General features: G+C 42.8%; 1 protein-coding gene across 1 annotated transcript; it reads left to right on the forward strand.

The window, feature by feature from the left end:
- The first annotated feature begins 977 nt into the window (after nt 1-977).
- On the forward strand, nt 978-26,389 carry LOC119911904 (B-cell scaffold protein with ankyrin repeats-like). Its single transcript, XM_038730885.1, has 16 exons — nt 978-990; nt 1,497-1,892; nt 3,769-3,911; nt 4,011-4,149; nt 4,252-4,394; nt 10,183-10,297; nt 11,841-12,037; nt 18,893-18,956; nt 19,207-19,431; nt 21,177-21,239; nt 22,618-22,802; nt 24,601-24,664; nt 24,873-24,902; nt 25,135-25,214; nt 25,390-25,450; nt 25,554-26,389. The coding sequence occupies exons 1-15, from the start codon at nt 978-980 to the stop codon at nt 25,420-25,422; spliced, it is 1,890 nt and encodes a 629-aa protein (XP_038586813.1). The 3' UTR covers nt 25,423-25,450; nt 25,554-26,389.
- Nucleotides 26,390-27,117: the final 728 nt, after the last annotated feature.

The following is a 27,117-nucleotide window of genomic DNA, read 5'->3' on the forward strand; positions in this document are numbered from 1 at the left end:
GTTTGGAAGGTGGATGCAGTTAATGAACCCCTGAGTTTCACATTTCTCTCAATGAGGGACTGTGCATAACAGGTCAGAAGCACACCACAGCCTTTTATCTCTGCCTGTAGTGGAGACATTCACACCACATCATTAGTTTTAACACACCTCAGGTTGTAGGGCTCTGCTTTGCACCCATGGCTCTGCAGACTTAATTAAACTGTGGTCAAGTCTGAGACTTTCACTTTCTGATCATCTGTTTTCTGCTTGACAATGACCTTTGTTGTTTATTAGGATTATATTATTTTGGATGGGCTTTTTTTGTTTCTATTTCAGTTTCAGTTTGGGCTACTTGCACTGTAGCTTTGGAAGTTTTTATTCCATAAACATATATATAGTGTTATATAATAAGAAAATAAGGAATCACTCAAAAATTCTCCAGCCAAAGTTCATTTCTCAAACTGAAAAATGTATAATTTTACATTATTATTATAATTATACATACAGTGACCCTTTTTTTAATCCTACTGTACCGCCCTCTTCAGTGAAAAATTATTATCTAGATATTTGCTTTTTATGATTTCATATTTTATCAATACACATTTGTAACTACCCATTTTGTGTACCAGGTTTGTTAGTGACAGTACCAGCAACACGTTGATAGCAAAACTAAATCTGGATGACAAAGCCTTGATCCAAATCACATAATCTGTTTTGGGAATTTCCCAAGACATTCATATAGTACGAAGAACATTTAATTCCACTGACTAAAACACTTGGAATTTCTGCCATTGAACTAGTGCTGTAGTACACCCGTGCTTCTTCATTGTCACCAGAGCAGAGAGCAGGCTCTATGTTCACTTTAAAAAAAAGTCTAATTTCTTTATCCCCTTCGGCGTAGCAGGAAACACCCTCTTATCTGAGCTCCTCCTGTCAATAGCAGTGCTGTTTTCCATGTCACTGTGAAGTGAGATCGGCAGACAAACAGCACTGTAGCCATGAGCCAGTCAGGTAAGCTGTCCAATTGCATTATTTATTCATGAATTCATTACTACAAAGATTTTTTTACTGGGGTAATGAAAATGATTAATTGCTTTAATATAGAAGTCTGGCTGATTTATGATTCTCTGCAATGCTCAGGGCAACATTTTGGTTAAAATTGGCACAATATATCTTGGAACAATGGCAAAGTAAAATGTCTATTTGTGGCTGTTTTTGAATATGTCAGTGTCAAAGCAACATCAACAGCACAATTTGCAATGACAGCTAAGCCATTTCACTGCATCCTCTACAAAGAGTTACATTTTAATATGCTACACTGAGAGTGACAGCAAAAGTATTTTTTCACTATTTGGAACAGTTGAAAAGTCTGGAAACTATAGTTGCTATAAATATATCTTTTGCAGCCTAAATGCATTATTAAAAGTAGTGAGAATATGGTGTTTTTACTGAACTCACAGAAATGATGAAGTGATTTTTTTTTTCACATTTCTGAACAAATATTTTTTTTCTTGTAGCTGAGGAGCTGTTAATCATCTATGAGACAGAGGCAGAGCAATGGGCCACGTACCTGCATTCAGTCTTCACTGGTCCAATCTCAGAGGCTGGAATCTGCTGCTACGACATTGCTACAGTGTCCAGCTGGCGGGACGACTTCCTCATTCTGGCCCGGTACACATGCAAGCTCCTGATCCTTTCTAAGGGCATGCTGGAGTGTCTATGCAAGATGCGGCGCCTCTTCCTGGCCCGTGTATTGAGTCCCGCTGCTCATGTGGTGGTGCTGCTGTGTGGGGTGGAGAGTCTGACCCCACTGCTGGAGCTGGTGCCCCTGAATGGCGATGAGTGCCTGCAGATCTCCAGTGAACAAGATGCTCATGAGTATCTGTCCACTGTGACTGACATTGTGAGAAAAGGTATGGCATTGGCTCCAAAAAGGTTTTCATTTTGAGTTTTTTGTGGACCCTCAAACATCACTGACCACCTGTTGATAACAGTCTTGCTTTATTTGATTTAGTATTGGCTGTATTACAGAAGGGAAGGGATACGTACTCTTATTATTCCACCTCCGCCAGTTCTGCAGAATGAATTAACTGTGAAATTCACTTAATTGTGTCATTTACTCTGGACCTTTAGGACGCCCTAAAAGACCTCTGCAGGTCCCTGACTTAATTTCAGGAACCAGTGAGGTATGAAATTCCACCCCAGTTTCCCTCTAATATTTGATATTTTTTGTTTGTATTTAAGTGTTATTCCAATCTAAGTGTTTCCAACATAATTTTAATCTTGACAATATTATTTAGAGCATGCATTGAATACCCACTGAAACTTTAACATAATAATTGTTCAAATAAAATTAATTCATGTATGCTGAATTGGAGTAAAATGTGTCTCAAAGTCATTACACAGGAGTCAGGTGGCACTGATTGACAGTTTAAAAAAAAAATTCCAAAAACACAGCAATATCAGTCACAGCCTGTTTGCCACCATTAACAAATATCCTAATGCTTGCCAGTAAAACAGATTTAGCCACAGTGTGCGTCCCAGTCTTGAAAACCCAGAACATAATCACCCTCTTCAACATGTTGTTTCTTCAGGAAAAAATTCACATGGACTCGCGGTTCCCCTGGCATAAATGTGAGGGGAAAAGAATGCTCATTATTTGTGCCTGAGCAGCAGCTCGGAAACCTTTTTGCTGACTTTTTTCCTGAGAATTGTGTGCACTGAAGATTGACATCCAATTTTTGTTTAGCACCAGCTGCAGACATGTTTGTGTGTATCTCAACCGTGTGTATCTTTAGCATGTCCTCATCCGCCTGGCCAATTATCCTCTACCTCCTTCCCTGATTTTCCTAATTGCACTATTTGTATAAAATCATAAAGCAGAGGAGGGGGGGGCTTGTATTTAAACAGGTGTGTACGCAGGAGGAACATCTGATGCAAATAGCCAGTGTTTCCTCTTGGGCCATGACTGACTACTCATCAGTAGCCATGCAAATTCAAGTGCACTCTGCATCACTCCATTGCACTGATACAGTGAAGTGGTTCAGGCCAGGATCCCACGAACAGTTATATATTAACCCAGAAGTACCTTCCCTATTCATATGAGATGATGCTGTTTGTTTGTTAGCACACAGGCAACTCGTGTTTGATGAGTTATTGTGCACGCGGCTGAAGCAAGTACACTTCATGACTCATAACAATGAGCCACCACTAATATAAATGAAAAGTACAAGACCTTTTATATTTCAATTTTTTATTTGAATCATTTTTTTTTTTTATCGAGTTTTTAATTTAAGGTAATTTTAGCTTAAGTCGGTTTTAAATGACAAGGTGTGTTGAGCTAAAGGCATGCTAACGTACTCACAATGACAAAGTGAACATGCCAGCAGGTATACTGTTTCTTAATGCTATATCTAGGCAGGTGTAATTTTTCACCATCTTACTACAGTTTGTTTGCATGCTAACATTTGCTAATTAGGAAAAAACACAAATAGGGGGACTTGGGTACTAATTTCATAGCAATTTTATATCAGACATTTAACTCAAAACCATAAAATAGAACCTCTTTGTGGTACAAAAGGACAGAGGATCACCAAAGCCAGTAGGATTCATCTTCTGGGGACCATGAATGTTTGAACAAAACTTGTTGGTTTTATTTCAGTCTGGACAAAAGTGGTAACCCGTGCCGCTAGCATGGTTAAAAATGCACCTCAATAGCTCATTGCATCTGAATCTAAGACATCACTGGAGCATAATTCAGCATGAGGTTTAAAGTCCTATCTTTTGTAGGCATGTCACCCTCAGCAGCAAATGTCAACACCTTCATACAAAAACCATCAGGATCAGAGCAAAGGGCTGGACAAATGCAGTCAACTGGAGCCCACAGTGTCAGATCTAGCATTGTGGTTGTTCCTTCCAGAGTTCCATGCGGGGTGAGACAGTCATCTAATCAGTAGTAAGCAATTTCTTTTTTTCATGAAGCATCCCTTACATTGACTACACTGCAGTTCACTGTACTGTCTCTTTGGCAGAGCCCTATGGAAGTGTTCATTCTCTTGAAAAATGAGGCGGTTGGCAGCGACGCCGATGTTGAGTTCACTGGTGAGAAGCAGATGCTGAGAGTGAAGCCTGTCTGCTGGAATGAGCGGATCCTGTGTGTCAAGGCACCAGGTGAACAAAATAATACGAAATAATAAATGTATGATTAACAAAATACTTCTGTATCAGTTTTAGCCCAGCCAGTTAACAGTTTCGGTATGTTTTCTGTTGCAGATTTTCCTGCAGGGAATGTAAGAGTGACTGTATACAGTAATGGAGTGCCACTGAGCAAGGCACAGCTGCAGTATTACAGCAACATGGAGGAAATAACCCGCCTTTTGGCAAGGGCAGCAGACCCAGTTGATTTCATGTGTCAGGTAAAGCCATTAAAGGGTTCTTTCACTTCAAATAATATCCACATTTTAGTTGTTGCACCTTATTTGCAGTGTTTTTATCAAATGTGAAATTTCACGGTTCTTACACACAAAGCTGTGCTTGCTGGTCATGAGGAGTTCTACAGGGCTGGTAAACCAGTTGCATAGTGTCTTCTGTGGCTCTAGTAGAGCTTTGTCAAGTCCGAAATATTCTTGCTGATGTCATCAGGGTTATTTTGTCTTGGGCTTGGAGACTACACATTTAAATAGCTGCATCTATTGAGCTTGGTATTTAACCACCAACCCTAGTGTTACAAAAACAGTATTTACTAAGCAGGCAGGGTCTAACAAATAAATGCGATTGAGTAGCCTTATGGGAAATGGAGGATTAAGTTCCCCTTTGAGGGAACTTGAACTGCGTCGGTGACGACACAATGGGAACCCCTCTGGGCGTGGCAGGGCTGAACTATGAATGAAACTACTCCAATCCTATTGGTGTTGCTAGAAAGGTAGCGTGTGACGGCGTAACCGGAGGGGTATATAATCACGTCGGCACACAGGACACATTAGCCTTTTTTTATTCAGCAGGCACTCTGAGTATGTTTGGAAGCTCCACTATTGAGAAAGTTGTTGTCTTACCTGGAAATTCTGACATAGCAGTAGAGACCATGTCGGGTAATCACACTACACTACAGCAGCGTGACAGAAACTAAGCAGCATGGCTTTGGAACGATGCCTCGGGTGGAGGAAGCACTTACGAGCTATCTTTCTCCCACCCTCGCTTCATTCCTTCAGACGCCGGCGCTCCCCACCAAACCGTGTCGGACGACATCCGCTTTGGCAGCGGGTCGAGCTGGTGCAAGCCTGCACACCATGGCCACCTAGCAGGCGTACCAGGCCGATCTTCTCAAAGACTGTGACCTAGGGGGAGGTCCCTCTGAGGAGGACCTGACTGAGCTCCGTAGAGCTACGGACTTAACACTCCGTGTTACCAAGGAGACGGCCCATTTCAGTGGCTACGGAATGCCATCTGTGGCTCAACCTCTCGGGCATCCAGGGGAAGGAGAAGGCTTTTCTCCTGGATGTGCCCCTCTCTCCTACTGGCCTGTTTGGTGAGGCAGTGGATGCTGTCGTCAGCAGGTTTCAGCACGCCAAAGGCAGGGAGAGGCGTTTGAGCAATATCTCCCCCGAAGGTCTGGGTCCAGGACGGCGACGGCTGGAGACGAGCTCAGCCCTCGGCTAGCTCCTACCGCCGGAGCCAGAAGCTAAGCGTCACTTCCCGTAGTCCCTCTCAACAAACCGGGCTCGGGGAAGAGGTCCTGAGGTTTCGAGTAGGGGGGCCCACCACCACCACCCCCCGAGAGAGACTGACCGAGGTCCCCATCCCTCGTGGCGGCTCAGGCAACAGGGTTCCCGCTGTCTTGGCGCTCGGGACATGCTAGCCGCCAGCGAGCTCTCACCAGTCTGCCCGCCTCGAGGGGTTGCAGCTGGGAAACGATCGGGCTCACACACCGCGGGTTGCCGGTGAGTTTCCCTGGCGGTTCTCCGCTTCAGGATGCCACCGGGGACCTACGCATAACACCGGCCACCAGCCCCGAGGGGTTGGTTCCCTTAGCGGATTTTGTGGAAGCATGGCGGAGCCTTGCAAATATTTCCCCGTGGGTCCTGCGCACCGTAGTGGATGGCTACAGGCTGCAGTTCCGGGTCCACCCCCTGCAGAAGTTCAACGGGGTGGTCTGGACTGCGGTGCAGAGCCAGGTGCTGGGACAAGAAGTTCGCTCTCTGCTGGAAAACGGGGCCAGAGAGCTTATTTTCCCGCCAGTCAGGGAGTCCGGGTTCTACAGCCGGTACTTCATAGTTCCCAAGAAGGACGGATGGGTTGCGTCCGATTTTGGATCTGCGGTCCCTGAACCAATCTCTGAGGAGATTCAGGTTCAGTATGCTCACCATCCCCGCCATCATCCGTTCCGAGGATTGGGTTGTCACGATAGATCTGCAAAGACGCTTATTTCCAGTCTCCATCCGTCCCTCTCACAGGAAGTTCCTGAGGTTTGCCTTCAAAGAAGAGAAAAGAAGAGCGGCTTACCAGTATCGGGTTCTTCCGTTCGGCCTAGCACTCTCTCCCCGCACGTTCACCTAATGCATGGATGCAGCTCTGGCCCCACTGAGGCTCCAGGGCATCCGCATACTGAACTACATTGACGACTGGCTCGTCCTGGCCCAGTCTCGAGAGTTAGCGGTTCGGCATCGAGATGTCGTCCTCGCCCACCTTCAGCGTTTGGGGCTGCGGCTCAACGCGAAGAAGAGCGTGCTGACGCCCGCCCAACAGACTACATTCCTAGGGGTGGTGTGGGACTCAACGACGATGCGGGCCCACTTGTCTCCCGCACACATCGAGTCCATTTTATCCTCAGTTAGGCCGCGCCATCACTGTAAAACACTTTGCAGTGGTGGCTAAAATCCAAGGGATTCTCCCCGAGGGGAAATCTGCTCCGTCTGATATGGGTTACGAGCAGATGCCTTCGTTCCCTGTCTCTACGGAGGAAATCTTGGTTCCTGTCCCAAGGTCCCGTGTTGGGAGCGATCTTTCGCCGAACAATTATTTCAACAGATGCCTCACTCACGGGATGGGGCGTGGTCATGGGCGGCCGCTGTGTGAGAGGCTCCTTGGAGGAGCATCATTTCTCCTGGCACATAATTTGCCTGGAAATGTTGGCGGTATTCAGAGCTCTGAGGAGTTGTCTGCCCGCTCTCCGCGGTCGCCACATCCTTGTCAGAACCGACAATACAGCAGTGGTGGCCTAATTGAATCACCAGGGGGTTCTGCGCTCGCGCCCGTTATGCATACTGGCACATCAGATCCTCCTGTGGTCCCAGCAGAGACTGCTGTCCCTCAGAGTGATGTACGTCCCTGGGACCCAGAATCAGGGAGCAGACCTGCTGTCAAGACAGGGGCTGAGGCCCGGGGAATGGAGACTCCACCCCGAGGTGGTGGAGTTATTATGCGAATAATCGGCCCCATAGACGTGGACTTGTTTGCGTCTCGAGAGACTACGCACTGTGCCCTGTGGTTCTCCCTTTCGCCCCCAGCCCCGCTAGGGCTGGATGCCATTGTGCAGACGTGGCCGAGGCTGCGTCTGTATGCATTTCCCCCAGTCGCTCTGCTCCCGGGGGTTCTGGAGTGGGTCCGCCAGGACAGCGTCAGTCTACTACTAGTAGCCCCGTTTTGGCCGGCACGAGTGTGGTTCTCGGATTTAATATCACTCCTCGGGGGCCCGCCCTGGCAGGTCCCTCTGAGGAGAGACCTGCTGTCCCAGGCGGAGGGCCGGATCTTTCATCCGCACCCCGCCCTGTGGCAGCTATGGGTCTGGCCCCAGAGGGGGTGCAGTTCCTGGAGGCGGGCCTGATGACAGGAGCAGTCGAGACGCTGCTCAGCTCCAGAGCCCCGTCCACGAGAAGGATGTACGGCCTAAAGTGGAATGTGTTCACCACCTGGTGCAGAAAACGGGCGGTGGACCCAGTTACCTGCTCGGTAATTGTGATACTGGAGTTCCTCCAGCACCGTTTCTTCACTGGCCTCTCCCCGTCCACGCTCAAAGTGTATGTGGCTGCCATTGCAGCATTCCACGCCCCTCTGAGTGATGGACCCTTGGGGAGGCTTCCACTGGTCGTGCGCTTCCTCCGTGGAGCCAGGAGGATGAGACCCGTGACTCGTTCCAGGGTTCCCATCTGGGACCTGGCAATGGTTCTCGAAGCACTGGCTGAGGCCCCCTTCGAACCCCTGGAGTCAGCTGGGGCCAAGCACCTGACCCCTAAGATGACCTTTCTCCTCGCTATCACCTCTCTGAGGAGGGTGGGGGATCTTTAGGCACTTTCGATTTCTCCCAAATGCCTGGAGTTTGCCCCGGGGAGGGTCAGGGCCATCCTGCACCCTTGTCCAGGTTATGTCCCTAAGGTTCCAGCCAGACTGGCAGGGTCCACGGTGCTGCAGGCGTTTCATCCCCCACCTCATGTAACGGCGGAGGACGGGAGACTTCATCCGCTCTGCCCTGTCAGAGCACCGAGTATTTACACTCTGAGGTCTTCCTGGTGGAGGAAAGCAGACCAGTTGCTGGTGTGTTTCGGGTCCCCCAAGGCTGGGCTCCCCGCTTCTAAACACACCATCAGCAACTGGATCGTTCAGACTATTTCCCTGGCCTATCAGGTGCGCGGTATTGCCTTCACCTATGGCCGTAAGGGCGCACTCTACTCGAGGCATGGCGGCTTCTTGGGCCCTCCTCGCAGGGGCGTCACTCCAGGATTTGTGTGACGCGGCTGGCGGGGCCACCCCTCACACTTTCATCTGGTTTACAGTCTGGACCAGGCACCCGGGGTTTCGGGCGTGGCCTAAGTGGGTATCTCGTTCCCATAGTGTCGTCACCGACGCAGTTCGAGTTCCCTCGAAGCGGAACGTCTCGGGTTACGTATGTAACCCTTGTTCCCCGAGAAGGGGAACGAGACACTGCGTCGGTCCGCCACACCTCACCCCGCCTGGAGTGCCTTGCTTCATAGAAAAGGGCTAATGTGTCCTGTGTGCCAGCGTGCTTATATACCCCTCCGGTTACGCCGTCACACGCTACCATTCTAGCAACACCAATAGGATTGGAGTGGTTTCATTCATTGTTGTGCCCTGCCACGCCCAGAGGCGTTCCCATAGTGTCGTCACCGACGCAGTGTCTTGTTCCCCTTCTCGGGGAACAGGGGTTACATACGTAACCCCAGACGTTTTTTGAGGTTGACCCATAGAAGGGACAAAAAATCAGGGCACCTCTTTGATTTTGACCATTCTTTCTTTAATCTGTTGTCAGTCCCCAACTTTATGGAAGTGCAATACTAGATGGAGGACCACTTTTGAATATGAGATAGTTGGGGTTTTATTTTATTTTATGTGTGGAGTCTTAAGAACAGACTGGCTGGCAACATGGCAACATTTCAACAACAACATTGTAATAAAGATGTACATCATTATTTCTAAACTTTATTTATCTGGTGAAGCTGTAAAAAAGAAAGTAAACGTAAAATTGCAGGATATATACAGAACAAGCAGTGAGCATACTTCTAACTTACTTTTAACACTAGTAAATGCATTCAGACATCTATAAATTATTAATCTAGGGGGCAATGTATGAAACATATTCAAATACTGTGCTTTTCTCTCTCTTCTCAATACAAGTAACTCTTCTGAGGCACTCGGAATGTGTTATGTTACTTAGTGACTCATCGTTATGTAACACAGTTATAGAAATTAGTCAATCGCCAACCCAAAACAGTACTTACAATCAATGCACTTCAAGCCATTAGAAAGAGGTGGAAAAACAGAAGATAGATTGAACTAGCATATTTCTGCTGATGTTTAAGTGCGCCGTCTCCTCTCTGGAAATGAAGAGACGGAAGGTTTCAGCCTTCTTTCAGCGATGAACGCTTGATTTGATTAGGTTTCTTTTGCTGAAGTGGCAAACTTGAGCAATGCCAAGAGACGAATTTGCCAAGAGAATTTCTGGACTGGTACTACTGGACTCTGATGTGTGTGGTTATATTCAACCTGGCATCTTTATTGTGCCTCTATACTGAATGTATTTCACCACATAATCCAAACACTCCTACTGTTTTAAGGTGCTGCTTTTATTTGTTCATCAAAGTAAAACTTTAGTTGGTAATTTGCTTGTATTGAGTATTTTTTCTTTGCAGCCTTGCATCAAGACTTTTTTGTCAAAAGGTCTGCTTGTGAACTGACTGTTTCTCTGGTTTTCAGGCTCTTCAGGAGTCCTCTGCGGAGAAGCTGGATCAGAAGTTGTCTTCTATGCTATTGGACAGCATGCCCACCGGAGGCTTTCAGGGACTGCAGTGTGAAAACACACCTGAAAAAGGTACAGCACTGTAGGATTGCTTACTCAGACCTTTACATTGAAAAACTGCTGAGTAATCACATCCAACTGGTACAACTTTCTTAAAATTTTATTTGGACTTTCAGGGATACATGAGCAAAGATAGTATCTTAAACCATTTGCTGATTTTATAACAAATTCTTTCTAATCTACTTTGCAGTATGACTGAATACACTGCATACCCAAAAACATGGTAGTTATACCGTCCCTACTTGTGTAGACACCACTTGCACTTCACACAGTTACTGCAGATCTGCCCATAAGTAACACGTCATTATTGCATTGTTAACAGGTAGGGTACAAATTATACAGTGACAATCGGAGGGGGGCATTTCATTGATCTGTAGTCTTTCCAGCCCAGTTCCATTGGTTTTGTGCATAGTTGAATCGCTTTGCCTTGTTTCCATGTTGGAGGTTTTTTTTGCTGTAAGTCTTCCATGATGGCTACTTTAGTCAAGACTTCTCTGGACAGTAGACGGGTGCACCAGGGTCCCACTGTTTTCTGCTGACGACACTGCTGGACATCTTCCGATTGCAAAGGGAAGTAAGCATGATGTGCACTTCAACTGCTGCAGTAAGATTCCTTGGCCAATCACTGAGTCTACGGTGCTCAGCGCTGCCTGTTTCTATGTGCTTCTCCAAAACAGCTTGAACAGCACATCTGGAAACCCCTGTCTGCCTTGAAATTTCTGCCTGGGAGAGACCTTGCTAATGCAGTGTAACTACCTTGTGTCTTGTTGCTGTGCTCAGTCTTGCTGTGGTGTATGACTTTTGGAAGTAAACTCTTACAGCAGTCTCACCTTGTTAGCTGTGTGGCTGTTCCTCAGTTCCTCCCAGTTGTATTCCTCCCACACAGCTATTTCTGTTTCAGTTAATGACTTTTTTACATTTGACGTTTTAACCCACATATTAAATTGGTGATCATCAGAACCTGTTTGGTATATTTGATATAATGACAATACGCTAACAAAATCCCAGTCTTTGTTCAAGTATACCTTAGATAATTAGAAGAATTGTGTTCACACCAAATGTTGAATTGATTTAGATTTTTCTTCTGTTCACTCACTTTGCGTGCATTTTTAAAGTTTATAAATATGAACTATTAACATGTCTATTTTTTAAAGCATTTTTACTTTACAGCATTTTTCCACACCTGCCTAAAACCTTTGCACAGTACTATACTTCTCACATGCAGTTTCCACCAAGAAAAGAAAGCCTTCCATTATTTCTTGACTCGTTATGTGGAAGACTGATGTTCATCAGCTACCGAGATTGATCCTTAACTCTGGTTAAAAGGGCACAGGGAAATGTTTCCATGACAAACAGGTCAATAAGTGCCTCCAAGCTGTCTTTCTTCGACTCTCCTGATTGTGTTAGATTGCTCACAGTGCCTCGGTTCAACTCCCAGTTATCTACCTGTAAAGGAAGTAATAAAAGTGGTGTAGTCTTTGCTGACAGGTGCTCATTTTCAGGCATAACTGGCGGCTGTTAATACCTAATCAAAAATGTCAAATATCCTCATCAGAGCTCCACCGTGCAGATGTACCAACACTCCTTCACTTTGCTGCCCAGTATGGATTCAAGAGCATCTCCAGCCTGCTCCTGCAGTGTCCAGGCGCTAAGCGAGCGCTGCACACAGCCAATCGCCATGGACAGACTCCCACTGAGATTGCCAAGAGTCACGGTCATACAGAGCTTCATGTCTTATTGAAGGAAACGCTGGTAACTGCTTCCTTATTAACTATTTGCAACTCTCAACCCTATCCACAGTGTTTCATTTATTTATAATTTTCTGGCATTTGATCATTTTCACCTCACACCGGATGGAATTCATTCTTGCTAGAAAATGTTGTTTCAGCTTTATTGAGCCACCATACAATGAAGACATTTCTCAAAATGCCAATATCTGATCACAGCTTCACATGTACATTGACTTGTGAACCAATTAAAAGACACCCAATGACATTATTTATCTATCTATTACTGACTGAATGTGATGTCACCTAAATGTAATTCCACAGTGTTCAGTTACCCGCTGACATCTGAGGTAAACAATACAATGCGTCTTTGCTTGTGAGAGCTCACAGCCAGGGGATACAGAGCAGCGCTCTCTTACTAACAACAATACAGCTTTAGGACTGGGAGTGAGTGGTGCATTATCAATAATGAACAGAATGGAGAGTTTGTAAAGGTGGAGAGCAGGGAGAGTGACTTGTATGTCAGGCGACCTCACTCCCTTCTAACCAGTGTTTCTTCATCCAGCTCATGGCACAGTTGGTGGATTGATTGATTCATTGGTGAATTTTTGATTTTTGATTCATCAACATGAAAGCAGCATTTTAACGTATATGAAAGTCAACAATATGCTCATTTTAACTACTTTATTTTCTGTTGAGCAGTTTCATCTTTAGAAATTACACATATGTGGGCTAATCATATATTTTGTATATTTTGCTAAGTAACTAGTAAATAGTTAAAGGTACCTTTGAAATGTAGTGAAATATAAATTATCATATAATGGAAATATTCAGCTACAAGTATCTCAAAATTGCACACACTATGTAAATATCCGCCCTGCGATAGACTACAGGAAAACACCGCAGCTAACGAGATGGAGTTCACTAACACCAAAAAACAACCGGCACCCAGCACAACACAGACTCCAACATACACTAAACATAAGGATAAAAACCAACAATAAAGTTTTATGTGCTGGAGCCTGTCAGGCCAAATGAGAATCAAAACGAGATTGAGTAAAAACATTAAACATCAGAAAGGCTTGAATCAAGGAGAGACGTCCGCTTTGCTTTGGAACCGACAAAACAGACACATAGTTGGCTTTTAACACTAAACTAACGTCCAAACACATGAAATATACGGTGCTCCTAATTCCTTGGTTCCTTCCTTTCTTCTGTCCTTCCATCCTTGATTCCTTTCTTGATTCCTTGAGACCTTCCTTGAGTCCTTCCTTCCTTGATTACTTGATTGCTAGCTTGATTGCTTCCTTCCTTCCTTCCTTGATTACTTGATTGCTTGCTTGATTGCTTCCATCCTTCAGTCTTTCCTTGATTCATTCCTTGATTACTTCCTTTCTTGATTCCTTGAGGCCTTCATTGATTCCCTGAGTCCTTCCTTCCTTCCTTCCTTCCTTGCTTGATTCCTTTTTTGATTCCTTACTTACTTACTTCAAGCCTTCCTTGAATCTTTCAGCCCGTCATTCTTTGATTCCTTCATTACTCCCTCGATTCCTACCTGGAGTCTTTTCTTAATTCCTTCCTTCATTCCTTCCTTCATTACTTCATTCCTTTCTTGATTCCTTGAGTCGTTCCTTGATTCCTTCTTTCCTTGATTCCTTGATTCCTTGATTACTCCTTCTTTCCGTCCTTCCTTGATTGCTTTCTTGATTCCTTGATTCCCTTCTTCTTTCATTCATGCTTTCCTTCCATAATTCCTTGGTTCCTTCCTTTCTTCTGTCCTTCCTTCCTTGATCCTTGATTTCTTGATTCCTTCCTTCCTTGATTCCTTCCTTGATTCCTTCCTTGATTCCTTGATTCCTACCTTCCTTCCTTGATTCCTTAATTTCTTTCTTGATTCCTTCCTTCCTTCCTTGATTCCTTGATTCCTTGATTCCTTCATTCCTTCCTTGATTCCTTGATTCCTTTCTTGGTCCCTTCCTTGATTCCTTTCTTGAATCCTTGAGTCCTTCCTTGACTCCTTCCTTCCTTGATTCCTTGATTCCTTCCTTGATTCTTTCATTCCGTGGCGCAAAATTTTACACAAGACCAGTACAGTGAAGTGGCTTTACAGTGTGTCCTTGACCCCTTCCTTGTATCCTTCCTTTCTTTATTCCTTGATGTCTTCCTTCATTCCTCCCTTCCTTCCATGATTCCTTCCATGATTCCTTCCTTCCTTCAATCCTTCCTTGATGTTGCTCATCCATTCATATGAAAATCGCTGACATATCTCCCGTCCTCCAATAATACTGGGAACTTTCTCTGATGTCTCGGATCAATCTATGGAGAATTCCCCCTCGACGGAAATTTAGACACTCCAACAGCTGTTGCAAATGTATTTATCCCCCTAGCAACACTGCTAATTGAGAGTGAATGCAGATGGAGCAAGGTTTGATCAGATTGCTGTAGTGACTTAAAGTGCTCGTTCTGAGCCTACAGTGAGACGGAAGAGGTCTCCCCGCAGGGTCTTACAGACAGAGATGGACAAAATACATCAAAATGTATTTAAAATAAGATACCAAATATCCTAATTTAAATGTACCAAAATAAACTAAAAAATACAACAGCCATACCATGTATCAAAAAAACCTACTGTATTTTTATATTTCAAAAATATTAAAATATCCTTCAAGGTACCATGAAATCACTTCACCTGTATACTGACACAGCTGATTATGTAACAACAAATTACTTATGTCCCTAATGAGTCATGCAATTAATCTTACCAGTTTACAATCAGATGTTTACATATCCATGTGATCACCCAGATTAGTTTTAAAGTAACCAACAGTTTAATGTTTAACAGTTTGCTCAACGAAAAACTTTATTATTTTATTGTGCACAAAACTTAACATATGCTGAGCAAGCTAACTGTGAGGTCAAATAGTTAGCTAGAACATTATATAAATTGGTAAACGAACACCAAAACTTAACAGGAACTTTAAGAATTATAACAATTTAGGTGCACCAGTTAGTTAGTTACCACTCCTGCGCGCCCCATGTGCAAAGGCCAGGGTTCGAGTCTGACCTGTGGCCGTTTGTTTCTCCCACATTTTCTGTCTCTCTTAGCCGTCCTGTTATTAAATAAAATTCAAAACAGCCCCCCCAAAACTTTTTTTTTAAAGAATTGTAGTGATTTACTATTTACTAGAAATGGATGGAAAGCTGGAAACATATATGTCTCTCTTATCTTGAACTTGTTCTTCAGGTCTGGATCAATTTTCTGTTCCGATCTCAGTCTGGGCAGATTACTGAGGAAGCACCAATCAGAGGCAGCATTTTTATGATGTAATCACGTAGACTTCTCACAAACTACAAAATACAAAACACTTACTATTTCAGTATTATTTTAGTACACTTAGTATTTTGATTAAAAAAATATGAAGCCATTTTTCTCATAAAAACAAATACAAATAACAAAATCCTATTTTGTATTTGAAATACGTATTTTTAATCCATGTATCATAAATTCTGCCCATCCCTGCCCATGATGTAAGATTCGACAAGCACAATCAACTGACATTTCTTTGGGTTTGTTTTTTTTTTAGGGTAATTCAAATTCATCTTGACATTGTGGGGTGGGGTTTTGTTCTTGGTCCCTTTTTTTTGCATGGCAGTTTCAATAACTCATCTGCAGTGTTTCCCCCACCTCTAATTAATCAACCCATGATGCATCAGTGATTTGGGCGTCAGTGTAGCGGCACTCTGTCAATAAATCCGAGATGGATTGGTCCCCAGCTTCCTACAGAGCCAGAATCACTCACAGGGCCTGCGTCAGATCCACTAGTCTGCCCTGGCACCACACTTCTTTGTTAATTAGCTGTGAACTGCTCCAGAGGGGAAAGCTAAATTATTCAGGGAGAGCATAACTAGAATACAAATATAGAAAATGCTCTGCAGTTATCTACGATGTTTATGTCCTCAGACTGAAATATTGTGCCTGCTCATTGTAATTACTATCACAAACAGGCATTGTCCTTATTTAATATTTCAATACTGGATCACAAATCTGTCACTTGGCATTTAGATGGACTCTGTGAGCTCCTACCAAGATTTCACTGTGTTCTCTCAGATATAGAGCAGAGCTTGGTCCTCCAAAGACTACAAAGAGCTATTTACGTCCTGCAGGTTGTGTTTGTGTACAGTACATTCCTATTCAAATGCAGGTGAACCAAAATAGGTGACACTGTAGTCCAGGGATTTGTTGATTCCACTTTGCATGTTATGTTTGTTTGGTCAGTAACTGCACAATCATTAGAGATTTATTTGAATGATATAGTCAATCTCATTCTGAAAAAGAAAACATACAACCTTTATCCCTCAGGTTAAGTGTTCCATCTTTATAGCACTGCTGAAACATTTTACATTTTACCAGCCACTTAATCTGGGAATGGCAATGTAGGACCAACACTTTGGTCCAGCCTGAAATATCTCAACGACTATTGCATGGATTGCCATTAAAACTTGGTACAGATATTCAGGGTCTCCAGAAGATGAAGCCTACTGACTGACCTCTCAAATAGCACCAACAGCTGGACTAAGTTTTTGCTTATCCTGTAAAATATGTCAACGTCTAGTTGAGAGAATGTCAGAATGTTTTTTTTAATAAACTACTGACATTCATGGTTCCTAAAGGATGAATCCCACTGATTTTCCTCTAGTGCCACCATGACATTGACATGTGTGGTTCAGCTATAGGCCTACTTTGTGTCCAGTGCTAATTAGCAAATGTTAGCATGCTAACATGCAATTCAGCATACTATACTGTACAATTCAGCATACTATACTGTAATACTATATAGCATTATACCTACTAAACATCACCACGTTAGCGTTGCCATTGTGAGCACACTGACACTAGCATTAGCTTTCAGCATCACTGTGTTTAAGCCTCACAGAGCTGCTAGCATAGCTGTAGCTTCTTAGTCTTGTTACAATAGCCTACTAAATATATGTTTGCTTTTGTGTTAAACTAAAACTATGAAGATAACACTGAACATGGGGTAAATATAGTTTTACACAAGTGGTGTGAAGTGCTGAGCTGACCACTTCTTATTTTCTCATGCCAAAAAACAAGTTGGACAGATTTTGTCTGCAAGGCACTTAAGTAATGGGTTCAGTGTTACACTCTGCAATCTGCCATGCATCAAACACTCTTATCCTGAAACCAGTATGCCGAAAGACAGCCAGCATGCTGGCACTGAGAGCCAAGACTAGTAGCCAGCCTGTGAATTGACCATTTTAGCTGCTGAAAACAGAGTTACACTCCTTATCCTATACTAGATCCACTTGAGATTGGTTCTCCCTCTAACAAAATCATGCCCGCTGTTTTGTCTGAAGCACTGCTGCTTGGATTGCGGTGGTGAAACTGAATTTGTCTGGAATGCCTGGGGCTCTTGCAATTTCAGACATCTGTAAAATGATTTAGCATTTGTGGTTAGTAAATAAATACCCCTCCCCTGTCCAGAAATTACCTCTGAAAATACCACACTGTGCTTAAGCACTGTAACTATTATAATTCGATGTTACAGCTGCAGTGGTAATTAACCCGTCCTTTCTACCTGTTGGGCCTGTTATGAACCTCTGCTGTTAAGTAATGCATTCATGGCAGCCAATAAGTAATTTGCAGGCCTGGGAACAGTGTAATATTGTAATTGAGTCATGAGTGGCTGTGTTGCTTGGAAACTGCACACAGAGCATGGCGGGTTATATGGAGGATATCTTCTTCAAAGTGAGCTGTATCTCATATATTCTGCAAAGATTCATGTTACTGACTGGGATTGTTGTTATTAAAAGTAGAATATATCATTTTAAATTGACAGAGGAATCAAATGTAATCCTAAAGCAATATAATATGTATTATGATATGAGTCCTGTGTTGCCATAATCTTTGTTATTTGTGTTTGTGATTGGATGCAAAATCTACAATGCAGCTCAGCAGCTGTTTTCATAGATAGAAAAAATACAGTTTATTCAATTTAAAATACATTGTGGTTAGTGTAAATCTGAGAAAATCTCTTTCTGGTTTCTCTGTCAAAATAAATGCTCTAAGAAAGCTTTTCAATAGAAGTCATTTCTCTCGCAACTCTTCAGTTCCTGACATCTCTATCAGAAGTTGAAATATGACAGTAAATTAATATCTGTATCGCTTTCTAATTGCGGATGCAGTCTAAATATCAAGCCATGGGTCTTGAATTGCTCACTAAATGATCTGTTTGGACTGAAAGGGGAAGATTGTCTGATTTCATAATTACCCTGATCATACCCCTGTCTGTCCCTCAGTATGCTATTAGCAAATAGGCCGACTCCGCGGCAGCTTTGCTGTCAGAGGGAAAACGGCTTTCTGTTAGCCAGCAGGCAGGGTTACAGCACACCTCTCTAATTCCTGTTACAGCCCTGAAATTGCTTACAGATGCAGTGAGAAACCTCAATTAATGATCTGGACGTTTGTCACATCTGACATGAAAACACTGAATATTAAAGCATGGCATGGAGGCGGATATCAGCCTACAGTGTGACAGAGCTTAGAAAGTGGTTGGTGGATAGTTACCTTAGCTGTTATGTTTAATTTTTGTGCCTTTGAAGTAGGATACAGGTGAGAAAATGAGCAGGAAACAGGAAAGATGTTCGTGAGCCAGCCAAGGAGAGACTGCATTGTATCAAGATTTGTTAAAAATACAGGAATACTGAGACAAAAAAAATCCACTCTTATATAGCAAACGCCTGGCTTCAACTTTAGAGATTAGACATTTCTTTTCTTGAATTCTAATTTGCCTCTATTGAGCTGTTTCTTTGTGATTTGGATGAGGCATAAAACGCATGTCTTCATGCTCTGTTGTTGCAGAATATGTTCAACTCAGGCGAGGACAATGGTGATGCCAGTGTGTACGAAATGATGTGCACCGCAGGTGAGTGAAGGACTGATGGGAAGTGGAAGGAGGACAAAGGAAAGCCGGTAATGGAATTGTTTTTTTTTTCCCCAGCACATCATTATGCTGGGTTGCTGTTCATTTCCGACCACTGAATATTTTCCTCTCGCTGATGGGCACACCATGTAGGGTTGCTTCCGATTAGCTATGAAATGACAGTAGCAAAAACAGCATGCAGAACTTCATCATGACACTCAAGCAATAGTGCATTAAACACTTTGTGCATTAGGGACTCCTTCCACCACAGATGTACAGAAGGAGCAACAGGGAGAGGAGGAGGAGGAGGAGGAGGAGGAGGAGGAAGATATCTATGCACCACTGGGGGTTAATGATGAATATGACACCATCCTGAACTCAACCAAAGCAGTGGTTATTGCCAATCGCCCACCAGCACCCACACCTCGGCCTGAGAGCACCCAGGTGAAGGAGGACAGAACCCCTTACATTGCTCAAGGTAACTGACTTCCCTCCTTTTTCTTCAAAATCCTAGATCTGATGGAGCTGATTTGGAGTAAAAACAACACTGAATTATGCACAGTATGTGACGGGGAGTTTGGGAGACCATGTGGGAGGGAGGAAGTGCCCGGTATGTGCATTGACATTGTCAGCCGAGTGCTGCTGAATAGAGCGGAGAGGCTTTTTTTTTTTTTGCGATGCTGTTTGTTTTGATACCATAAAACCACAAGAACACGGTCGCTCCCCGCTGCAAAACAAACAAAAGCGAAGCAAAAGAAAGACTAATTCGCCTGCATCGAGAGCCCACAGTGCCTAACTGTTCAATTTCAGCAGCGTAAATATTTCATGAAGATGAAACATCCAAAAGTGACTGGTATTATTAAGGCTTATAAATCATTAAAACGGCTGCAACTTCCCTTTCTCATCTTGCAAATGCACACATGCATCCACAGTTAATTGACATTGCTACAACTTGTGCACTCAAAATACACAAAAATTATTATAACTGTGCAGCAGGCCCCCCTCTCCCCATTATGCAGCTTTTTTATTGAGCTTGCTTGTATCCAGTAAGCCAACTCTCTGCCCAATGGGACTTACAAAAGCAAAAAAGAAATTGAGTGCACCACTGAACTCTCTGCATCCCAACCATCCCCTCAGTAACAGAGAGGGAACTACTAGGCTGCCATCTGCAACCAATCTCGGCCAGACCAAGGCCAAGTCAGCCAGAATAAGTCATTACACATGTTTTCCATCGTCCTTGTCCCCAGAGCGCACGAGAGAAAGGAGAGGGATTTTGAGGTTTCCATCTATTGAGACAGTGGAGCTTCAAACCTCACAAGGATCACATTTTGCTCCTCACTCCCGCTGCCGCAGTGAAAGATGTGAGAGGAGAGATGAGGCTTGGTTGAGGACTAGGCGAGGAGCCAGTTATTGGAGACCAATGCACAAGTGGAAATAATGACGAGTATTTCTTTTGTTAGCAGCAATGTCCCGAGCTCAATGAGACTGAAATGCTGAAATGTTAATGAAATTCAATCCTACAGGGTGGAATTACTGGGCATGTAAAGTACACGGAGGGCAACGCACGCACTCTGAAGTAAGGCAAAGTAATAGCTGCGGTCATGTGACAGATCCTCAGCGGTGCTCCACTCACAATTTCATTCTGAATGAAGCCATAAAGCCAGGCTTGTGTTATCAGCAAGACAGAAAAGAGAGGCTGTGTTTGAACGTGGAGTGGAAAAGAGAAACGCTGTCATGGAGGAAGTAGTCAGAGGTGGGATTATCTTTCAGGGTGTGGATGTTGAATTCTAATCCAGTGTTGGTCACACAGCTACACCGCCTTCTGACAGCTAAACAGTGTAGCCTTTCACTCTGAGTGCTCACTAACCAAACCTAAAGCATCATTCAGGGCGTCTAAAACTGACACCAGAACTGAATGTGTGTGTCTTTCTCTGAGAGAATTTGAGCTGTAGAATAACAAATCAGGATAACACTTATTTCACAGATATTTGGATTATGTTAGCATTCTTCTGAAACAGTAATAGGATGTCTTTTTTCCTGCTGGCTATTCCCATTCAGATTTCCACAGTCAGTAGTTGTTTGTGAGTTTAGGGTATGGCTCCATCTTGTGGAATAATTGTTAAAATGTAGAAGCACAAAAAACATTATACAGTGCATTGTTTACTGAATATATGGTATGGTCTATAATGTATAATGTTATTTTAAGCTGCTCTGTGCTTACAGTGTTCCAGAAGAAGAAGACACCAAAGGGCGACGCTGATCTGTATTCACTTCCCACTAAACAAGGTGAATGTCAGGTGATACGTGACTCACCAGAAAAGGGGTCATCAATTAATTTCACACTTAAAGTGTAACTACAGCATTTTAGTAATGCACTTTGAAAGAGATGGAGGACTCACAAGGGACAGATTACAAGAAGAATGGTTGTTCTATGAAAGCAGCAGAGACAGACATGTCCTGACTCTTAATCCCTAAAATGAGTATAGCTTCAAAAACACTCGATAGCATATTTTTGTTTTAACTTCCCTGCCTTGTAACCACTCATGTCTTTCAAACTCCACAACCCCAGTATGGAGCACGCCTTCTGTTCTAAATGTGTAGTCCCTGAAAGTCCGATCAAACCTGACATTTTGATTCCAATAAGATCCAAGTGGAATTTAAAGCACTGTCCATTTTAATAAATTGTGATGTGATATATTAGATAGGGTACAGTAGAGAAGCAGACAGGAAGCAGAGCAGGGTATCAAAGTGGGAACATTGTGGTAAAATGGCACGTGTCTTAACCACTAGGCCACAGGGATAGGACTGTTTTCTCAGACTTGAGAGTTTTCATCTGTATATCAATGCACAGAAGCTTTAATCATCACTCTGTGCGCTGTTGGGGCATCTGGCTTTATCATGCATGCGTAAAAAGACAGTTGCAGTCATTGGTTTTGGAGCAAAAATACAGTAGGCAGTTGCCATTTATTTGTTCTTGCATGGGCTCCAAAGTGAGTCTTTATTTCCCCTTTCTGGGCAAGATTAGTATTAATCACTTTGAGATCCGCTGATTGTAGTTTTTTCACTCATAACAGCAGGACCTGTACCGTGCCAATGACTTCTCTCTTATGATTACCTGTTGAAATTACCTGCTGGGTGGTAAGGCCATTCTTAGATAATTTGTGGTGTTTTGTTAAATTAATTCAAATTGGAGTGATTGCTACAGGGGAATTAGTCATTGCAGCAGTAATGGGCACACCAACAGTGGGGGAAAAAAGCAATGAAAAGAGCAGGTAGCACATTTAGACACATTTGGGTGCCAAGAAGATTAGACCAAATTAAAGTGTGAAAGAGAGAAAGTGTGAACATTGAGCAGAGATACGACGCCAGTTTTCTGCTTTGCAGTACTTTTGGTGACAGACCCAGACAATGACCGTCCTCATGACTCTCTGACATTACAGATGTGCTGGGCAAAATCACATGGCCAACCAATCCCCTCTATGAATGCCATCTGAAGTTGTTCCCTTATATCTATTCTTCAAAACAGGAAAGAGCTATTTAATGTATGCAAATATAATTCAGCTAGTTAATTTGTACTCACGTGTGGTGATTATTTAGAGTTTTTTTGTCAGATTGTTGGCCCCAGATTACCAAACAGTTTATATTGAGTTGTTGTCCATTGCAGCACGCGGGCGAGGAGACAGCATCTCTTCCACCTATGATGCCTTTGTGCCAAACAAGATACACGGGCTTCAGCAGCTCATTGAGCTCCAGCAGAGGGTGAAGGCAGGTTCACTCACTGTGGACGGGGCCCTGGAGCGCTTCAGTGACTGGCAGCAGGTTCAGAAGGGCATGGATGCCGTCCAGCAGGTGAAGGAGCATGCAGGACCAAACCCTAATAAAAATAGACCCATCTGTTGCGCATGCCATGCCAACCTGCAAAACAATCCACCCACAATAGAGCATGAAGGTACAAGAAACTGTCAACCCTAGAGTAAAGAAAGTGGCTATTTATGAAAAGCCCCGCAGAGAGGACATAAAGCCATGAAGGGCCACTTACAACTGCTTGTTTTGCACACTTTACTTTCACAGTACAAGAAGGGGTAAATGGGATTGCAGGTGTGGCACTGTATCGAGCACCTGTTTAACAGCCAAAAGAACCTGATCAGCAATTGGTCAGTTTATGTTGTTTCCTTTGTCAGCCATTGACTCAAGTGTTGATTTCACTACCTTTACTGATTGGGTGTGAATGCTGCAAGTGATACTGTTATTGACTGATGGAAGTTTAGGATTAATTAGAACCCAGCTCAGAGCACATTCATTTTTGTTTCTGAGTGGGTATAAAAGTAAAAATAAATGTATTGCAGATTTCTTTAAAGAGTCAGAAGCACAAATATTAACACTGGCATTAACATAGTTACTTTTTAACATACTTTACAAGTTAAAGTTACAAATAAATGTCAGCTGTGAAAAATCTGGTTAGAGGACACGCCGGCAACGCAGTTAAAAGATTTCATTGGCCATTGTTTAAAAACAACATAAAACTGAAAAGGGGCCAGTGTATATATATATATATATATACCAAGTAGCTAATCGGGGGAATGAGGGACAGGTGTGCAGGCAGGTGATGATCAGGTGGGTGGGGATTGGTGGGGATTGGTGGGGGGGAGCAGAGGACACCTACTGGGTGAGGAGGGAATGGCAGGAGTTGTTAGAAAAAGGACTCCAAACTTTGTTTTGTTATACAACCTTGTGCCGTAAGGAGAAATTAACAACCGTGTACCTTGTAACAGACAGGTCTGGCAAAGGAAAAAGGTACAATAATAAACTAAAACAGTGTTGTGGGCTACATGAACTTACACTAAGGTCCACTGAGCTGCCAGCTTTTTCATGGAACACATTCTGAAACATCGCAGTTGAAAAAAACAGGCGTGAATAACAAAATGAGCGACGGCTTCATTCCATTTAGCTGCTTCTTTGTAAACGTTATCAATAACACCTGTGCTTAGTCGAACTTTCAGCTGTGTGTGTATGTGTGTGTGTGTGTGTGTGTGTGTGTGTAAGGAGAGTTTTGAAGTTTGTGAAACAACAATATGTGCTTATGTAGAAGGACCAGTCTAATATCTATGAAACAATAACAATAACAACTATTGTCATGGTCACAATAACCACAAAATAAAGGTTAGACCAGCAGTGGAAGAAGTGTTCATGTCCTTTACTTGAGTTACTTACCAATGATAATAAATACTCCATCACATGTTAACATTTCACATTCATAATCCTATTTCAGTAAAGCTAAAGAATTATTATTACTCAAAATGTATATGAAGTATCAAAAGTAAGTAAATGTATGTCAAAAAAAATCCAGCACTCAGTTACTTTTCACCTCTAAATGAAACCCTACATATGTTGGTTTACTGACTAAAAGTAACAGTGCAACTACATTCACTCTTTCATACTCCTGTTGCATATTTAGACATTCATTTGTCCATAAAGCAGACCTCGATGACGGTCTCAAGATTTATGACCAAACTGCAAAACTCCGATTCCTCATCACAGTTTTTGGAAACGTAATAGGAAATCTCAAAATCCATAAATAAATGTATACAAATAAAATACATTCCTTTATGTCGGGCTCATATTAAAGCACTGATCTTTGTGTCTGCAGGAGAATTTGAGACAACTGAGAGCTACTGTCATCAACAACAGAGAGGATGATGAAAGTGTCTATGGTAAATATTCCTCCACTCAGGCTATGCGGGTTAAGCTTTGCTGTCATCACAGAGAGGCTCCAGAGGCTCAGCTTTCCTGGAACTTTAACGTAAAAATAAATAACATGCAGCACAGTTTAAGTTACACTGGAACAAGTAGCCACCTTACAAATGACTGTATTTAACGGTGTGTACTGTAAATGGCTTAGAAGCTCTTCTCTCCCCGCAGATAAAATCAACATCATTCATCACGCGCCAAGTGAGTCTTTAAAACCTACCACAGTGTGTACAGAAAAAAAAACCCTGTTTGCATGTCTTTGTAGTTTCTCCAGTCCCAGTTGCAGTGGTGGGGAATTAATCCTCTGGGAAGTGTTATTTAATCAAATCCCCAGCGCCATGTTTTGATCTAGTGAGTTTCACTCGCACTAAATGGGAGTCTTTTATTTTGTTTTTCTGAACAACTCTGTGCATATTGGATAATTTCCCTCCAGGTGTTGCAGTGAATGAAAGTCGAAGAGGAAGCCAAGCAGTGGAATCAGATTTTTACAGCAAGCCACTTAAAGGACAGCACGTAAGTTTACTTTACTTGCCAAAGCTTGGCAGAAGTTGGCAAATATGTGTCAATATAAAGTTTACATGATAGGCCTACTGTATATTATTGGAGTTGAAATAGACATGAAGTTAGACTAAACAAACATAAAGTCCAAACTAACCAGTGACAAGTATCCCTCTGAATTGTTTTTCAGTCAAATTTCTTTTCAAAAGCCAACAAACGGTGAGAGTCTGAGAAAGAAAAGAAAACAACTGGTGAATATGAATCCAGTTTTATTTTAATCATTTCTGATGAAATAATAATTAATTTTTAGCTCATCAAGCTCATCAATTGTGTCACATTTTTCCATATTTACAGCCTCCACCGCTCATCAGAGACTTGAATCTTCCACCTGTTTTATCTAGTTTAATCTGCTTAAATACATACTATGTCATTTTAATTGTATTATTTTGCATTTTTTGCATATTTTGTATTTCAAAGTAAGATTTTTGATATATTTCCAGTTGCTTATTCAGCTCTTTTTGACTCTTTTAAAATATTATGGAAGTAAATTCTTGTTTTAAGGAAAAAGTATCACATATCTAACGTACGAAGTGGGTAACTTTAACAGCAAACTTACATTTTCAGTATCATTTTGATCTTAATTTAACTAAATGTCTTAACTACCTTGTTAGTTCTAAAAATGAAACTACTGAAATAAAGATGAGTTTTTATACATTGAATTCAATGTGACTGTACTGGCAATCATTTAGCAACTAAATTTCATGGGTCTGTGCTCCAGGGAAGAGGAATCAATTTCCCAGCAAGTCTTGGCTGTAAAACCCTTAATGCCTTTGCCTCCAGATGGCGCTGTATCTCTAAAAATATCCATTACACTCACTGAAGCAAAGACATCTGGCAAGCACAGAAGCACCTGCTGACCTCATGATGCCTGGAAGGCAAGCTAGGGAAAAAAATGCATGCATACATGTTTATGAATGTAAACGCAGACTCATGCAGCAGGTGAGAACATCAATGACGTGCCTCTCGCTGCACCTGGTTGCAAACATGAAACGTGTTCAATCTTGGTTTGCGTCAGCCTAAACATGTCAAAATGAATCTACAAATGAAGCGTAATTGGAGTAAAATGAAAATTGTAAAACTGTTACAGCTCAGCTCACTGGAATGAATGGAAACGTCCAGTGAGGGGTGCTGGAACAGCAAGTGACGGTAAAATCTAAGGTCAAAGGCTCAATTTTCCTGGGAAACTCACTCTGTTCCGCTACCATAGTGCAGGCATCTGTGTGTGGAAAACAGCTTTACAATAAATTAATATATAAAGCCTAAAGAGGCCTTTTTAAAAGCCACCCACTGAATTTCTGAATAATAAACATTTGCTGTACATACTTGTCAAAAATCTGAATTTGCTGTGTTTTTTTATGAATTTACAAAACTATTCAGGAATTGACACAAATGCACACACATTCTCTCTCTCTCTCTCTCTCTCTCTCTCTCTCACACACACACACACATACAGATACCAGTTTGTTGGTACAGCCCAGCCTGTGCCTGAATGAATGAATAAGAGCTGCATGGGGAATTCAGTGAATGCATGGCTAAATCCAAGCTCAGTCTTGAAACCCAGGCAGAGGCTGAGCTGTGTGCCAACAAAGCAGCTGGGTACACGCCGGGCACATTTTTCTGTTCAATCATGCTCTTTGTGAATAATATGTATTAATGCCGTCCCTACTTAGACCTGCCAGTTAGCCTTTGGAGATGATCCGGCTTCGGGACCCCATGGCATTTGAGGCATATGTTTGCCTGTCACCTGCTGAGTATATTTCAGTCCGTGTGTCAGCCATGGCCACCGAGATAGGCCTCAATTCATCGTGTATGCAAATATCTGATCGGCCGCCACAACGAATGAGTCCCCAGTCGCAGA

This window comes from Micropterus salmoides, unplaced genomic scaffold, assembly GCF_014851395.1.
Source record: "Micropterus salmoides isolate LMB-PRFRI ecotype aquatic unplaced genomic scaffold, ASM1485139v1 Ms_hic_scaffold_2, whole genome shotgun sequence".
Lineage (NCBI taxonomy): Eukaryota > Metazoa > Chordata > Actinopteri > Centrarchiformes > Centrarchidae > Micropterus > Micropterus salmoides.

Coding starts and splice junctions, on each gene's coding strand:
- LOC119911904 (XM_038730885.1), top strand. Junction 10,298..11,840: donor TGAAAACACACCTGAAAAAG/GTACAGCACTGT, acceptor TATCCTCATCAG/AGCTCCACCGTGCAGATGTA. Junction 22,803..24,600: donor GCATGGATGCCGTCCAGCAG/GTGAAGGAGCAT, acceptor TTGTGTCTGCAG/GAGAATTTGAGACAACTGAG.